Below are 18,160 nucleotides of genomic sequence, written 5' to 3' on the forward strand. Positions count from 1 at the left end.
ACACCCGCTGCCCATGAACAGGGCAAGCAGGAGAAAGTTTTCTCCGAATCTCGACTTTGCCAGGTCTCAAGTCTCCTCAGACCTGAGAGGCCCATGTGGGAGCCTGACGGTGTCCTGAGGACTGGGAGGGGATGGGGTCAGGGCTTGGGCTGCCAGGGAAAGCCCACCTGTGTCATCTTTCCCGGCCCAGGATAGGACAGCAGTTAGTCACACAATGACTCATGAGTCACCTGGCTAGGTGGGAGCTGTAGGGGTCACTGGGTCCAGCACACTCCTCTGAGTAGAAATCCGGGCAGAAAGGCAGCCAGGGTTCGGCTGCGTCAGGGCACTCCCAGCACGAAGCAAACATGTCATCTCTCCACTCCCTTTTTTTTTTTTAAATAATTTGAAAAATATATATTTATTTGGTTGTCCTGGGTCTTAGTTACGGCTCGCTGGCTTCTTAGTTGTGGCGTGCAAACTCTTAGTTGTGGCATGCGTGTGGGATCTAGTTCCTGGATGAGGGATCGAACCCAGGCCCCCTGCATTGGGAACGCAGAGTCTTACCCACTGCGCCACCAGGGAAGTCCCGCCGCCTCCTTCATTGTTATTGGTGGCACCGTCATACTTATCCCTTAGCCTGGAGCCCTTGACTCTCCCCCATCCTTTTGCCCAGTCCATCATCTGGGCTGGCACCTGTTCCTTCTCAGCGACTCTTAGGCTCCCCCTTTCTCTCCATTCCCTGCTCAAGACCCGAGGAGCACATCCAGACTTTGGCGCCACTATCCATCCCCTCATCCCCGGCCCTCCTATCAGGCGTCCTCCCCACCGCCTCCCACGCCTTCCACCTGCCCACCCTCCTTTCTTCCCTTTGTCGATCCAAACCCTACCTATTCCTAAGGTTCCACCCGAGTCCTGCTCCCCTAGAAAGCTCTGTCTGACCATGTCTGTCCACACTGGGATTTTCCTTCTCAAACCCAACACTGCACGTGTAACCCCAGACCTTTTTATTTTTTTAAAAAAATTTCCAGTCTGGATGATTTGTATTTATTAAAGTGAATATAGCAAGATTTAAGTGTACAAAATCAATGCAAAAAAATGTTTTTTTTTTCCTATTAGTATAAACAATCAGAAAATGAACCGGACCTTTTAGCACGCTATCTTGCCTTGCTTCCTGAAGGTTAGTGCCAGCTTCCTAACTAGTTTGTAAGCACCCTGAGGGCAGGGGTGGTGACTTACTCTTGCTGTTCTCTCTTTCTCAGACCTTGAGGCCACGTTGGACACATAGGGGCTTCTCAGGAAGTACATGTTTATGGCTTGACCGATCCAATAATTTATTCCGCCCCTGCCATTCAGAGGGGCTTTGATCACAACCGGGGGAGCAGTTCTGGGATCCCCACTTATGGCAGGGTCTGGAGGCACTAATGTAGCTCTTGGCCTGTCTGCATTTTCTTATCTAGTACACCGAGGCATCCAGTGATAGCCCTGACTCCCTTGTGCCTCGAAATTACTGGCACATTTTCCTTGGTTGGCAAGTACAATGCATGTAATTTTGTTATTAACATCCAGACCTGCTGGAGCTGAATGTAGGGAAAGCCTTGGATGACCCCTTAGAGCCCAGATCCATCTGGAAGGTCTGCCATGCTCACGGTCATGGGGACTGACTGTAGGGGTGACGGTGGAGTGGTGGTGATGCGCTTTGTGCCACCAAAGCCTCTAAGAAAGACGTAAGGGCCCAGATGAGGGCGTGGGACAGGAGCTTTCAAACTGGGAATGCAGGTTGCACAGGCAGGTTCATTCCTGTCCCTTCACTAAAATCTCTCCTGCTGTCAGGGGACCTGGCTTGCTGTGATGATGAGAGGGGGTGGGACTGGGTTGGGGGGTTGTTTCACATGGAGACGTTTTTCTTCCTACCTTAAAACCTTTGTACAAAGGTCCCTTTGGGGGCTGGGTTTGGATGTGACATAACTTGCTCCGATGATACTGTTTGCCTTTGGAGGTCAGTATGATCTCCCATGTTTCTCTGATTTAGACTTGCTTTTTTAAATAAACCCCTAAAACACTAAAGGCTCCAGCTTCTGAAAGATAGCTTCTGGAACTGTGATCACACTCCCTGCCAGGTCTGCACTGGCACAGCAAATGTCACCCACTCGTTGAGCTCTGTTAATGACTTGGGGGCTGAGGGAGAGGGAGAGAAGAGTCGTGACTCCTCTGAGCACAGGAGCAGACTGAGTGCCAGGGAGAGGGAGTGACTGACCCCAGTTCACCCAGAAGCAGTGGGGGATGTGGGGGACAAGAGAGCAGGACTCTCATCTCCCTGGTCAAGGCCTTTCTGTTCCCTAAGCCTTCTACTCACTTTGGCCTCCCTGGGTCCTACATAGGGCAGGGGAGCCCAAGCTGGCCCATGGATTGACTTCCTGGCCAGGGCTCAGTGGGGGCTGCAGGAGGGAGCCTGGCCTGGTGACAGGATGCATCCAGCCTGGTCTAGAAAGGGAGCTGTGGGCTCTGGGTGGCCATGTCCTTTGGCTGGAGACTCCTTGCCCTGTGGGAAGGGTGGGCGCTGAGGAGGGCAGAAGAGGCCCTCTAAAGCAGGAGCCCCAGTCACCAGGCCTAAGGGAGGTGCTGCTTCTGCTTGATAAGGAGGACATTCCTTTGGGCAAATTTGAAATTAGGACCACCTCAGGTCATCGGAAACACAGTTATCTTTCCAAGGTTTTGCATCCTGACATCTGCACCAGTGGTCAACCACTGGTGGGTGACCTGGTTGACCCAGTCCCGGGGCTTTCTTCCACCAGGGTGGACCCCCCCTTCCCCATTCCCCCAATCTCCACTTGGCTCCTCCTCTCCTCCCTCCTGAATTCTGTGACTCTGCAGTTGCCTGTGCTCTGGAGGGCTCTTCGATCTGGCTTTAATTGGTCTGACATTTTGCTAAACAAACAAATCAAAACTCAGATCAAACAAAGAGCCCTTATGGGTTTAACTGGCCAAGTGCTTTGCCTTGGCCTCATCACTGGAGCTTTCACAGAGCGGAGGGGAGTCTGGGGGATGCAATAGGGCCTATCTAATCAGGTAACCTGCAGCACAAGGGGGCTGCTGAGTCCTGTGCAGTAGTGGCATCAAAACACAGCCAGCAAGACAGCCTCATCCACCAGAGGGCAGACAGCAGAAGCAAGGAGAACTACAGTTCTGCAGCCTGTGGAAGGAAAACCACATTCACAGAAACACAGACAAAATGAAAAGGCAGAGGACTTTGTACCAGATGAAGGAACAAGGTAAAACCACAGAAAAACAACTAAATGAAGTGGAGATAGGCAACCTTCCAGAAAAAGAATCCAGAAGAATGATAGTGAAGATGATCCAGGACCTCGGAAAAAGAGTGGAGGCAAACATTGAGAAGATGCAAGAAACATTTAACAAAGACCTAGAAGAATTAAAGAACAAAGACCTAGAAGAACTAAAGAACAAACAAACAGAGATGAACAATACAATAACTGAAATGAAAATACACTAGAAGGAATCAATAGCAGAATAACTGAGGCAGAAGAACAGATAAGTGACCTGGAAGACAGAATGGTGGAATTTACTGCTGCAGAACAGAATAAAGAAAAAAGAATGAAAAGAAATGAAGACAGCCTAAGAGACCTCTGGGACAACATTAAACACAACAACATTCGCATTAAAGTGGTCCCAGAAGGAGAAGAGAGAGAGAAAGGACCCGAGATAATATTTCAAGAGATTATAGTCAAAAACTTCCCTAACGTGGGAAAGAAAATAGCCACCCAAGTCCAGGAAGCACAGAGAGTCCCAGGCAGGATAAATCCAAGGAGAAAGAAGACACATATTAATCAAACAGACAAAAATTAAAGACATAGAAAAATTATTGAAAGCAACAAGGGAAAAACGACAAATAACATACAAGGGAACTCCCATAAGGTTAACAGCTGATTTCTCAGCAGAAACTCTACAAGCCAGAAGGGAGTGACACGATATATTTAAAGTGATGAAAGGGAAGAGCCTACAACCAAGATTACTCTACCCGGCAAGGATCTCATTCAGATCTGACGGAGAAATCAAAAGCATTACAGACAAGCAAAAGCTAAGAGAATTCAGCACCACCAAACCAGCTCTACAACAAATGCTAAAGGAACTTCTCTAAGTGGGAAACACAAAGAAGAAAAGGATCTACAAAAAAAAAAACCCCATAACAATTAAGAAAATGGTAATAGGAACATACATATTGATAATTACCTTAAACGTGAATGGATTAAATGCTCCAACCAAAAGACACAGGCTTGCTGAATGGATACAAAAACAAGACCCATATATATGCTGTCTACAAGAGACCCACTTCAGACCTAGGGACACATACGGACTGAAAATGAGGGGATGGAAAAAGATATTCCATGCAAATGGAAATCAAAAGAAAGCTGGAATAGCTATACTCATATCAGATAAAATAGACTTTAAAATAAAGAATGTTACAAGAGACAAGGAAGGACACTACATCATGATCAAGGGATCAATCCAAGAAGAAGATATAACAATTATAAATATATATGCACCCAACATGGAGCACTTCAATACATAAGGCAATGCTAACAGCTATAAAAGAGGAAATCAACAGTAGCACAAAAATAGTGGGGGACTTTAACACCTCACTTACACCAATGGACAGATCATCCAGACAGAAAATTAATAAGGAGACACAAGCTTTAAATGACACAGTGCACCAGATAGATTTAATTGATATTTACAGGATATTCTATCCAAAAACAGCAGATTACACTTTCTTCTCAAGTACACATGGAACATTCTCCAGGATAGATCATATCTTGGGTCACAAATCAAGTCTCGGTAAATTTAAGAAAAATGAAATCATATCAAGCATCTTTTCCGACCACAACACTATGAGATTAGAAATGAATTACAGGGAAAAAAACGTAAAAAACACAAACACATGGAAGCTAAACAATACGTTACTAAATAACCAAGCGATCACTGAGGAAATAAAAAAATACCTAGAGACAAATGACAACGAAAACACGACGATCCAAAACCTATGGGATGCAGCAAAAAGTAGTTCTAAGAGGGAAGTTTATGGCAATACAAGTCTACCACAAGAAACAAGAAAAATCTCAAATAAACCTTTTGGTGTAAGGTTAGATTACACCTAAAGGAACTAGGGAAAGAAGAACAAACAAAACCCAAAGTTAGTAGAAGGAAAGAAATCATAAAGATCAGAGCAGAAATAAATGAAATAGAAACAAAGAAAACAATAGCAAAGATCAATAAAACTAAAAGCTGGTTCTTTGAGAAGATAAGCCAAATTGATAAACCGTTAGCCAGACTCATCAAGAAAAAGAGGGAGAGGATTCAAATCAATAAAATTAGAAATGAAGACGGAGAAGTTACAACAGACACTGCAGAAATACAAAGCATCCTAACAGACTACTACAAACAACTCTATGCCAATAAAATGGACAACCGGGAAGAAATGGACAAACTCTTAAAAGGTATAACCTTCCAAGACTGAACCAGGAAGAAATAGAAAATTTGAACAGGCCAATCACAAACAATGAAATTGAAACTGTGATTAAAAATCTTCCAACAAACAAAAGTCCAGGACCAGATGGCTTCTCTGGTGAATTCTATCAAACATTTAGAGAAGAGCTCACACCCATCCATCTCAAACTCTTCCAAAAAATTGCAGAGGAAGGAACACTCTCAAACTCATTCTATGAGGCCACCATCACCCTGATACTAAAACCAGACAAAGATACTACAAAAAGAGAAAATTACAGATTATTGTCACTGATGAATATAGATGCAAAAATCCTCAACAAAATACTAGCAAACAGAATCCAACAACACATTAAAAGGATCATACACCCTGATCAAGTGGGATTTATCCCAGGGATGGAAGGATTCTTCAATATATGCAAATCAATCAATGTGATACACCATATTAAAAAACTGAAGAATAAAAACCATATGATCATCTCAATAGATGCAGAAAAAGCTTTTGACAAAATTCAACACCCATTTATGATTAAAAAACTCTCCAGAAAGTGGGCATAGAGGGAACCTACCTCAACATAATAAAGGCCATATATGACAAACCCACAGCAAACATCATTCTCAATGGTGAAAAACTGAAAGCATTTCCTCTGAGATGAAGAACAAGACAAGGATGTCCACTCTCACCACTATTATTCAACATAGTTTTGGAAGTCCTAGCCACGGCAATCAGAGAAGAAAAAGAAATAAAAGGAATACAAATTGGAAAAGAAGAAGTAAAACTGTCATGACATGATGACATGATACTATATATAGAGAATCCTAAAGATGCCACCAGAAAACTACTAGAGTTAATCAATGAATCTGGTAAAGTTGCAGGATACAAAATTAATGCACAGAAATCTCTTGCATTTCTATACACTAACAACAAAAGATCAGAAAGAGAAATTAAGGAAACAATCCCATTCACCATGGCAACAAAATGAATAAAATACCTAGGAATAAACCTACCTAAGGAGGTAAAAGACCTGTACTCAGAAAACTATAAGATACTGATGAAAGAAATCAAAGATGACAGAAAGAGATGGAGAGGTACACCATGTTCTTAGATTAGAAGAGTCAATATTGTGAAAATGACTCTACTACCCAAAGCAATCTACAGATTCAATGCAATCCCTATCAAATTACCAGTGACATTTTTCACAGAACTAGAACAAAAAATCTTAAAATTTGTATGGAGACTCAAAAGACCCCGAATACCCAATGCAGTCTTGAGGGAAGAAAAAACAGAGCTGGAAGAATCAGACTCCCTGACTTCAGACTATACTACAAAGCTACAGTAATCAAGAGAATATTGTACTGGCACAAAAACAGAAATATAGATCAATGGAACAGGATAGAAAGCCCAGAGATAAACCCACGCACCTATGGTCAGCTAATCTATGACAAAGGAGGCAAGGATATACAATGGAGAAAAGACAGTCTCTTCAATAAGTGGTGCTGGGAAAACTGGACAGCTACATGTAAAAGAATGAAATTACAACACTCCCTAACACCATACACAAAAATAAACTCAAAATGGATTCGAGACCTAAATGTAAGAGTGGACACTATAAAACTCTTAGAGGAAAACATAGGAGGAACACGCTTTGACATAAATCACAGCAACATCTTTTTTGACCCACCTCCTAGAGTAATGGGAATAAAAACAAAAAATAAACAAATGGGACCTAATGAAACTTAAAAGCTTTTGCAAAGCAAAGGAAACTACAAACAAGATGAAAAGACAACCCTCAGAATGGGAGAAAGTAGTTGCAAGCTAATCAATGGACAAAGGATTAATCTCCAAAATATATAAACAGCTCATGCAGCTCAATATTAAAAAAACAAACAAACAAATCCAAAAATGGCCAGAGGACCTAAATAGACATTTTTCCAAAGAAGACATACAGATGGCCAAGAAGCACATGAAAAGCTGCTCAACATCACTAATTATTAGAGAAATGCAAATCAAAACTACAGTGAGGTATCGCCTCACACCAGTTAGAATGGGCATCATCAGAAAATCTACAAACAACAAATGCTGGAGAGGGCGTGGAGAAAAGGGAGCCCTCTTGCACTGTTGGTGGGAATGTAAATTGTTACAGCCACTATGGAGAACAGTATGGAGGTTCCTTAAAAAACTAAAAATAGAATGACCATATGACCCAGCAATCCCACTATTGGGCATATACCCAGAGAAAACCATAATTCAAAGAGATACATGCACCCCAATGTTCAGTGAAGCACTATTTACAATAGCCAGGTCATGGAAGCAACCTAAATGCCCATTGACAGACGAATGGTTAAGGAAGATGTGGTACATATATACAATGGAATATTACTCAGGCATAAAAAGGAACGAAACTGGGTCATTTGTAGAGACGTGGATGGATCTAGAGACTGTCATACAGAGTGAAGTAAGTCAGAAAGAGAAAAACAAATATCGTATATTAACACATATATGTGGAACCTAGAAAAATGGTAGAGATGAACTGGTTTACAGGGCGGAAATAGAGACACAGATGTAGAGAACAAGCATATGGACACCAAGGGGGTAAGTGGCGGGGTTTGGGGTGGGTGGTGGTGGGATGAATTGGGAGATTGGGATTGACATGTATACACTGATATGTATAAAATAGATAACTAATAAGAACCTGCTGTACAAAAATAAAATAAAATAAAATTCAAATATTCAAAAAAAAAATCCTCAAGAAACACAAAAAACAAAAAATAACACAGCCAGCCCCTTGCAACCCGGACTAAGCAGCCTTTCTTTGTACCTGCCTCTCGGTGAAGCATTCTCTTTGAAGATGCTGTATTTTCTCCCCCACGTGTCAATTGGAGGACGGATTGCCTCTTTCTCCTTTTGGTCATTATCTCTCTTTTATTTAAATTTTACTTTGTAACAGGGAGATAAAAGGTAGCTCTGTGGATGTAGTATTTTCTTCTGTTAATTACATTTATTTTTCAACCAAGTTCTGGGAGGCGATCTGGTGTTCTGATAGGACCATGCACACAGCTAGAATCATAGATTGTCTGAGCTTGGCAGGGACCTTTGGTTCAGTTATGACTAGATTCTAGTCCAGGCCTCTTATTGTACAGATGGGGAAACCGAGGCCCAGAGAAGGGAAGGAATGGCTCGCAGATACGGAGCCAGTGAGTTGGAGTCGGGACCAGCAACCAGTCTTCTCTCTCTTGCTCTGCGCTCTCTCTACCAAACTGTGAGTCCACAGAGGCAAGCTCCTGTCTCAGCTGGGACGGTATCACCCAATGACCTTGATCCAGCACCTTCCCTTCCCTGAGAAGGAGCTATTGCCCACCAACCTCACAGGCAAGGTATGGGCTTTGCAAATTGTCAAGTGCTGAGCGCTGTGCTGTGACAGTGGTAAGGCTGGGCTGTGTGCTCAGGCACTCATGGGCTCAGCACCACCCACGCTCTCGGGGTCAGGGAGGAGTGGGGACCAATCGGGACTGGATGGTTGCCAACACGGGTGTCCAGGGGCTAGGAAAGACTTTTGCTCCCTTTAACAAACTCTTAGAAATCTGGGACCTCGAGAAAAGCAATTCTCCAAGAACCACCTCTGGAATCCCAACCGCCATCAGACCCCTGAGCTTCCGGAACTCTGGTTTGCTGCCTGATATTGAGAGTCAACACTGCATAAAAAGAAAACATTTCGCTTCCAAAACCCATAAGCACCTCACATGTATTCTCCCTGTCCATCCTCCCTTCATTCTCCACCAGACACCCTAAGTTCCCCCTTCATCTGATGACATGCATGGCCTTGCCCGCCTCCATGCTCTTGCTATATATTTTGTCCTCATCCTGGAATGGAATGACCTTTGCTTCTATTGGTTCTTGTCAGAATCCTTCTCATCCTTCAAGTCCTACTTAGTGACTGTTGCTTTTGTGGAGCTTTTCTTGGCTTTCCCTTGTTGGCTCTGCAAATTAAAACTGATTACTCCATCCCTGATTCTCTCTGTGTCACATTGTTTGTGGCTTTTTAAGGCACTTATCGCTTTGTGTGTTATAGTTATTTTGGGTATATGTCTATCTCCTCTTCAAGATCCTAAATTTCCTGAGAATAGCAACTCCATTTTAATCCAGCACTAGATTTTCAGCACCTAAAACTAATGATTGTTAATGATTATTGAATGCGTATTTGGTGCCAGGTACTGTGTTAATTGCTGTAAGTGCGGGTCTCACTTGAATCTTACCAATGAGTAAATAGCATTATATTTCCAAACTTACAGAGGAGGAAATTGGGGCTTACAGAGATTGCTGTCCAAGATCCCACAGCTATCAAGTGGCAGAGCTGGGATTTGAACCCAGGTCTCTCTGGTTCTAAAGTCTGTGCTCTAATCCACAGAGTTTTATGGACTATTTAGTGAGTGCCCAGTGAGCATCTGTTGAGTTATCACTGGAAACTGTCAGGGTCAACAGAGGGCAACCACAAATGTCCAATTTGACACTTGAATGCTTTTTATGATCTATATCCCTTTGATACATTTACTCTCTTACTTCTACTTGGCTAAAGCGGGGATTAAGGTCAGTTTGCCTTCTGAGAGGTCACACAAGTGTGAGGTCTGACAAGGTGGAGCCGTATAGGGTCAACGTTTTCCTGAGTGTGTTAGGGGCATCAAGGAAAGCCGTGCAGTTGGCTTTGTAAATGGCAGGTCTTTCTGTAGCTGGCCTTGCGGGTGGCGGCGGGGGGAGCGCTGGTGGTGTGGGCTGTCTGAGATGGACTGAGGGATGATCAGGAAGGGCTTAGCCCTGGCAAGCCCATCTGTGACCCACGGGCCCAGGTCCTGTGGGTCCTTCCCTATCTACCTGCGCCTACCTGGGGGAGGTGGGAGAGGTAGAGGGAGAATGAAGGAGCAAAAGGTCAGAGCAGGCAGGGGGAAGGATGTCCTAGAGGAGGAGCCGAGGGTCGGTTACCTGAAGCAGTGTGCCCCCCCATCACCAAAGTGTCCCATTGTCACAGGAGCCCCTTCTGGCAGCCAGATGCTGGGTGGAATGATTCAGGCTGGTACTGAAAAGCAGTCAGACTCTCCAACCCCAGGCAGAGGCCCCAGCCGTGCTCAGCGCTCCACACCGACTGCCCTCAGGCCTCAAATTCCTCCTCCTCTCCTGCTGGCATTTGGGGCGGCACAGGGGCCTCTAGCAGGGCTGGCAGGTCACTGGGGAGAGCGGGGCTGGAATGGAAGGAGGCGTTTGTGACAGAGAAAGTTGTGCAAGGAAAGGGTCATCCGAGGGGGCACACGTGGGGGAGGGTTTGGAGACCCCGAGTGTGTAGAGCGTGCGGGAGGGGGCCCAGCTGGAAAGCAACCTGTGGGGGAGGGCCGTGTGAGGGGGGATGCTGCGTGAGCCGCTCGGAGAGACTGGGTCACAGGCAGCCGATGAGGGGGGCGCGGCGAGTGGGAGAACATGAGCCGGAGGTGTTTGTGAGACAGAGCAGAGGAAGGGAAGGCGTGCGCCTGCGCCTCACTGTGGAAGGAAGCAAAGTGACCAGGTGGCTGGAATGAGGACAAGGGGGAAGACGGAAGGAACAAGGTCCAGGTGCTGCCCACAAGTGAGGACAAGTAGTGCGGAGCTCCCATCATCCCTTGGGAAGAGGGGCCAGAGGCGGATGCTACTGCGAGCGTGGTGGCTGAGTGTGTGACTTGGTGCTGCACGTGTTCATGAGGCTGCCCGGGATTTACGAGATGTGTGCTCGTAGCTGCTGCCTGGGTCGTGAAGTGAGGATAGCACCGAAAAATGCAGGTCCAGAGGGGAGAAGCGAATTGCCCAGGACGCCCCAGGACATCAGGGACAGGCCGACGTGAACTGGGTCACCTTGCACACAGCCCACCTCCTGACCCCTGCATCTCCCTTCACCCACATCCACCTCAGTGCCACAGAGAAGCCACGGGCCACAAAGGCACCGCCACGCTTGCCCAGTAGAATCCTCTAACTTAGAGAAAAAGGGCAAAGACCAAAAGAAAAAAAAAAAAAGCCTGAGAGCTTGGGCTCTTTTCTCCCGCTGACGGTGGGGAGATAAGGATCAAATACCAAGGACAGCGATAGTTGCACGAGGTGCCTACTATTCCTCTTGCCTCACGCAGGCAGAATTAGCAAAGTTCTCCCCGGCTGAGGGATGTAGATTGATTGCCTGGTTTTATTAAGGACAAAGTGCTTTTTGATAGTGTGAGGGAAGAGCTCCCCAGGGCGGGGATTCCGGTGCCTGGAGCTTCCCGAGCATCGATCGATTGCTGGGGCTTCCCCGTCTTGTGCTGAGTGAGTGAGGCTTTGGCAAGCGATAAAGAAGCTATGATTCTTAAAGGTGGGGACTCCAGGGAGACGCTGGGCAGACCGCACACTGGGCATTGCTCTCAGCTGCCTTTCCTACACGTACCTTGGAGTGTCTCCCGTTAAAAACAAAACTGGTGGCTAAATCTCTGACGGCCTACTGGGTGCCAGTTACCATACTGGTTGCGTTATCCATGTCATCTGACTTACTCTTGATACAAAACATAACAGGTAAGGAGCTCTCTTGACCCTCCTTTTGTACATCAGGAAAATGAGATACAGAGGCCAAGGAAACCAGTTAGAGGTCACTGTAATTACCACACGACGCCCAGATTCACAGTTGGCTTGGGCAGATGCTAAAACTCAGGCTCTTACTGCTGTTCTCCGTGGCCCATGGTCTGTTTCATGACAAAGGGCCAGACACTGTCTTGACATGATTCCTGGGGGCTCACTATACAGACCCCTAAGAGCGTAAAGGGATAGGCTCGTCCAGTAGGAATGTCTGTGTGTGACTTAACAGAACTCAGGGATATTCTAGACTTCAACGTCATTGATTCCAGCTCTAGGTCTGGGGATTTAGAAGCCAGAGATATGGTACTGAACTAGAGTGAGTTTTATTGCTCTTTTGGCTTTTCCAAAGCTTCTTCCCCTTTCCATGATCCGTTCCTGTGTTATTTACGATGATTTGGGGAGCTGAGTGGGCTGGGAATGAACCCCTAGCACAGGTGAGGAAAGGAACCTAGAAACGTGAAGTCACTTGCCCAAAGCCAGGAAGCTCATCAGACGGATGTGGAATTGGAACCCAGGATTTCTGCCCATAGGCCTATCTCCTACATCGCATACATGGTCTCCTTCTTGCTAAGCCACAAACAGGTTATACACTAGCAGGTGTACATTAAATAAAAGAAAGAACTTGTTTGATATGACTATTCAGATGGAATTGCCAACCTACAGAGCAAAATAAATGGGCTGTCGTATGATACTGTGGTACAGCAAATCATGAGCTTATCGTGACTGGAGTGGAGTGAGCTGGGGCCATTTAGAGTGAGGCCATTGTTTTAGATGAGAGTGCTTTTGAATCCCCCATCAGAGGTTCCCAAGCCCACTTCTGTGTAGGCATCCTTCCTGCCTTCCCTTCACAGAAGGAGCAATGGAAACCAAATGGGGAGGCAGGGTGAGTGCAGAGATGGGCCTCGGTCTATGATCAGGGGGTGTTTGGAGGGTTGCACGGGGGCAAGACTCACTCTTAACGGTGAGGAACATGGACTTGCTGATGTCGGTGCCCACGCCGTTGCTGGCCTGGCAGAGGTAGTAGCCGATGTCCTCTTCCAGGACGTGGCGGATCAGTAGCGAGCTGTTGGGCAGGATCTGGATGCGGCCGGTGAGGGGCACTGGGTGGTACTGCTGGGGGTTCCCGCTCCCTGAAAGGAGGCGGCAGTTAGGAGGTCTGGTGTCTAGGCTGGGGAGGGTTGGAGTGCCTCAAGGAATGGCCCTGATACTTTTCTCTTGCTGATCTAGGGCCATTTTGTAGCATCCCCAGAGTGCTGGGGGCTCACATAGTTCTTGTTTCCTGGGAAACAGGAAAGACCCTCACAGAAGGCTGACCCTGCCTCAGATCTGAGGTATGGAGTTGGGGGGCCTCAGCTCAATGCCCACCTTGGCACTGAGCTTCCTTTGGGCTGAATTCCTTGGAGGGGAAGAAAGAGTTATCTTTGGGCCACTTGGCAATAGGCAAAGGGAAGATTGAGCCCTCAAATGGCAGCTGCCTGGTTGTAGGCAGTCAGGCCTGGGAAAGAAGCCAGCCATCCTCCAAGGGGGGCTTTGGATACCTCCTCCCATTGCCCCAGAGTCAGCCATGGACACAGTAAGGATAAGAGGTTGGCGCAGGGCTTAGTCAGAAACTGAATGCATCCTTGGGATGAAGTTGGGTTCCAAGAAGGACCAAGATCCCAGAATACGTTTGACTGGTGAGAAGCAGGGGTCAATGAGACTCTGGGACCCTAGGGTGGGGTGGGGAGAGTTGGGGAGTATATTGAGTTCTAGGGTTGGAGCGGGGAGGGGAGAGGTCAATCTATGGGGACAAGAGGAAATCTGGAATTAGCATGACAGCTATTCCTGGTCCATAGACCCTTTAGGGGTAGCCGAGGATGACTTCCAGTTCAGGTATAGCCTGGGGTCCCCTTAAAGTTCAGAACCCAGGGCTAGGAGGCATGTGTAGAGACCAGGCCCAAATCACATTAGCATCCTCCCCACCCCATCCCTGGCCATGCTCAGAGATGCTGGCTGGCCAGGGGCTTACCCTTGGCATGCTTCCACATGACCTTGGGTGGGGGGTAGCCGTCCACCGAGCAGTTGAGCACACCAGCCTTGCCATAGATGCCATCCTGGTTGTTGGGCTGCACCACGAATCGAGGGGGCACTGCAGAAAGAGGGAAGGTGGGGGAGGAACAGATCATCTCGGTCTCTGATAGGTTTTCTGGGGGCTTTGGGCACCTTCCATTCAATGTTAGCCCGGCCTGGACCATTATAAAGTTGGGAGCAGGCACCTCTGAACATCTGAAACCCAAGATGTTGAGAGCTTTTGCCAGTCGCATGGGGTTGGGAGCTGGGAACTCTGAGTGCCAATTCTGACTTCACCAGTGACCAACTGAGCCAGGGTCTTCTCCTCTCATGGCCTCAGTGTCCTGGCCTGGAGAGGAAGAGGTTTGAACCTCTTGATCTTTAAGGCCCCTGACAGAGTCAACTTTCTCTGAGCCCATGATTTAAACTTGAAATCTAGAGAGTGTTTTTAGCAGCAGACAGAGCTGGACCCTTCCTCCTCCCAACCTCGCTGGCCCGTCTCACTCACCACGCACGATGAGCTGGCGTTCCCTGCTCACGGTGGCCGCTGTGTTGCTGGCGATGCATGTGTAGTTGCCGTTGTGCTTGAGGGAGACGCTGGAGATCTGCAGGGAGCTCATGAATTCCTTGCTCTCGATGGTCACGCCCGAGCCTGAGATGATCACCTGTCCATCTTTCCTCCATGTGATGCGGATGGGCATGTCCCCCGAGGACACCACGCAGGGGATGTAGAGCAGCTGGCCAATGGAGGCAGGCGGGAATTCGAAGGGCTGGATGAGAGGGGGCACTGGGAAGGCAAGGGGAGTGCTGCTGTCAGGCCCCCACTCTCCCCAGCCTGGCCAGCAGCATGCCCATCCCTGCCTGGCCTTCGGGCTCCTCCCAACCCTGCGGTGGGCTGTGAATAGAGTTCCGTGGGCACTGGTGCCTGTTTTCCCATATATGCAGAATCTCCTGGGGTGCCCCGTCATTGTCCCCTGGCTCCCGTCCCTCGGCCCACCCAGGCCTGGATCTGCTGTCTCTGTTCAGGGCCTGGGCTGGCCTGAACTAATCATGACCTTCAGATTTGTACTGGAACTTGAATGGTGATGACGCACGTGCTTCTTGACTCCTGTCTGCTTGCTGACACACTGCCCAGCTTTTAACCCGACTTCCCTGCCATTCCTCGGTGCCCCTGTGCTCACTGTCTCATCCCAGAGCTGAGTCTCCCAGATGCCTGGGGGCCTGGGATGGATGGATAGAGATGATGTGCCTCAGATGCTGAGGCTGTCCTTCATGTGCACCCCACAGCTGCTCATCTAAAGCCAGGCTGCTGTAGCCTGGTCTCCTCCTGTAGAGGTCTCATCACCCACCCCATTGTCTTCATGCATCAGGACGGGCGAGAGGAAGCTCCCATCACTGGTTGTTTCCAGCTCTTTTATACACACCTCCCACCAATAATGTGATATGGGCTTCATTGTCCCCACTATACAGATGAGAAAACTGAGGTTCAGAGCAGAGAATTCATTTGCCTTAGATCACCCAGCTCATAAGAGGGGACTGTGGGATTTGAAACCTGATCTGTCTGCTCTCCAAGTCCAAGCTCTCTTTCTTATGCTACCTGGTTGCCTTGTTGAGAAAGCCCCAAACATGCCCAGACCAGAGACCCCTTTGTCTCATAAACAAGCTCCCCATGGGTGGCAGGAAAGAGCAGAGAGGGAGCCCTATCGTCTGCGAGATAACCAGTTGGTTAGACTCACCCAGCTAAACGTCATCCACATAGCCTCCACCGCCCAGAGATTTGGCCCTCCCCCTCTCCTACTGCCCACATCTCAGCCCCTGGGGGGGGCCTGTCTGGAGCCTGAGCCTCTGCAAGAGGGATCCTCCTTTCTCAGCTCTGGCTAGAGCAACAGCCATTATCTTTATGATAACTCAATTAGGCCACAGTGACTTCCCCAGCAAGTGGGGGGAGAAGAGAGAGAAGGAGACAATTAGCTTAACGAGGATGGGCACCCAGTAGATGAGATATCCTTTCTGCAGTCAAATAATTAAATTACAAGGCTGTCCACAGTCCTCTGGCCTTCTCCCAGGCACCAGCCCCACCCCTCCTTGGAAGCTTGCTACTCTCCCCACCCAGAGTGGACATAGCAGGGGGTGAACCCTGAGGGGAAAAGGATAGGTGACATCATATGCATGCCCAAGGCACCCCAAGGATTTTCAGGGCTCAGTAGGAAGCGGCCCCTGTGAAGTGGCCAGGTGTGGACAGGGCAAAACCCTTGGCAGCCCTTTGGATCTCTGGGGAAGTTCCTGGTCAAGAGTTCTAGGTCCAGAGGAAGTGACATTTAGAAGGGCTGTTGCCCCCATGCCCTATGGGATGAGAGCAGGGGCCTTAGCTGATCTTCTCAATGTCACCTCCCACCTTACCCTTCACTCTGGCCATGGGGGCTCCATCGGTTTTCCATAAACACCCACAGCTCCGAAATTCAGCCCAGGCCTGGGTGAACACAGCTGGGCCCTGGGTGGAAATAACCACCATGTGTGCTCCGCCATGGCATGGGCCCAAATCCAGGTCCTCAGTCCAGCCAGGTTTTCTGGGGCTCTGGTCATTGTCTGGATCTCCCCACCCCCAAACTCTGGCTGCGGCTACTCCCTGGGCTGGGGCCTTGCCTCCAGTATTCTGAGTGGTTTGTGGGGCCTTGGATATCTCTAGAGAGATTTCTCTGGAACCCTGACTCTAGTAATGGCCCAATGCTCATTGCTGAGATTTCCCAGAGATTCCTCGCTGGGCTCTGCTGATCCTCCCACTGCCCTTTTTGGGGTACTTTGGTCAGATTGAGTCCTCTGGCCTCCTTGGACTTTTTGATGGAATTGTTGCAGAGACCCGGATCTGCCAGCCAGTTTGTCTCCTTAGCTTTAGCAGAACCAATTCTGGTCCAGTCTTCCTTCCCACAAAGATCCAAATCTAGAGCCCAGCAGGCCCCGTGGGAAACTCCTCTCCATCCTTTCAGACCCCGCTTCAGTACCACCTCCTCTGTGAAGCCTGCCCTCCTCCTGCACAGCCCTGCAACACCTGGTTCACACCTTGATCATGGCACTCATCACATGCCGGTGGGGTATCTGTTTGCATTACCACCTTCCCTGGGTGTCTGGGAGTTCCTGCAGGGCAGTAACTAGGACTTATTTACCTGGCAAATTGTAGGAGGCCAATAAATGCTTGTCAGGTGAGTAAATGAATAAATATATGTCTGGATATCATTTCCTGGGTTGACCTTAGAAGTTTCCCTATGAGGTGGGCAAGGGGTAGGAAGAGCACAGGATGGGGGTTCATCCAGAAAAAGAGGGAGCTCTACCCTCTTCCTCAAGATGCTGTATTTATGCTACAGAATTTTGGAGCTGGGAGCTTCTCCCTTGGTTCTTCCTGAGGTTCAGGCCCTTGCTAGCACTAGAGCTGGCTCCTTTAAGAGCCCTAGGGACATGGGGAGAGTCGTGGCAGTCATGAGGGCCTGCAGAGGGGAATGCGTGGGTCAAGCAAGGAGCTGGGGGGCTCTGCCTAGAGAGGAGAGGGCCTTGCCCCAGGGGTGGATGGCCAAGAGCTCCATTTCTGTTGAGGAGAGAGCAAATGGAGACCGAAACTAGGCAGGGAGATTTAGCTCAGGCAAGGGAAAGATTGTCTCTCTCAGTACGAAGGGATTTAGATAATGGAATAAGTTACTAAGGCAGGTTAATTCATTCATTAACTAATTCATCTAATATTTATGGAATGCCTGCTCTGTGAAGGCATTATGCTCCGTGTGGGCTGGGGAAAGTAGAAGCATGCTTAAAATATGGATAGAGCCTCCAGAAGCATAGCATTTGCTCGGGAAGTTAAGACATTTCCCTCAGTGGTTATTGGACAAGCACCACCTGAATACACAGATACTGAACTCAGAGACGAGAAGAGGCGTCATCTGGTTGGGTGAGCGCAGCTGCATAGAGGAGGTGGCATTTGGACTGAGGCTTAAAGGATGCACGTGCTTTACA

At 48.0% G+C, this 18,160-nt stretch overlaps 1 protein-coding gene across 1 annotated transcript in view; it reads right to left on the minus strand.

Annotated features, from left to right (window-relative positions):
• Positions 1–18,160, minus strand: part of DSCAML1 (DS cell adhesion molecule like 1) — a 342,119-nt gene that overhangs the window by 62,655 nt on the left and 261,304 nt on the right. The window contains exons 9-11 of the mRNA XM_060103740.1: positions 14,673–14,951; positions 14,124–14,243; positions 13,069–13,245 (exon numbers count right to left, since the gene is read on the minus strand). Of these exons, the coding sequence (XP_059959723.1) occupies positions 13,069–13,245; positions 14,124–14,243; positions 14,673–14,951 (576 nt within the window). The remainder of the gene's footprint in view (positions 1–13,068; positions 13,246–14,123; positions 14,244–14,672; positions 14,952–18,160) is intronic.

The sequence above is a fragment of the Mesoplodon densirostris genome, chromosome 7 (assembly GCF_025265405.1).
Source record: "Mesoplodon densirostris isolate mMesDen1 chromosome 7, mMesDen1 primary haplotype, whole genome shotgun sequence".
Lineage (NCBI taxonomy): Eukaryota > Metazoa > Chordata > Mammalia > Artiodactyla > Ziphiidae > Mesoplodon > Mesoplodon densirostris.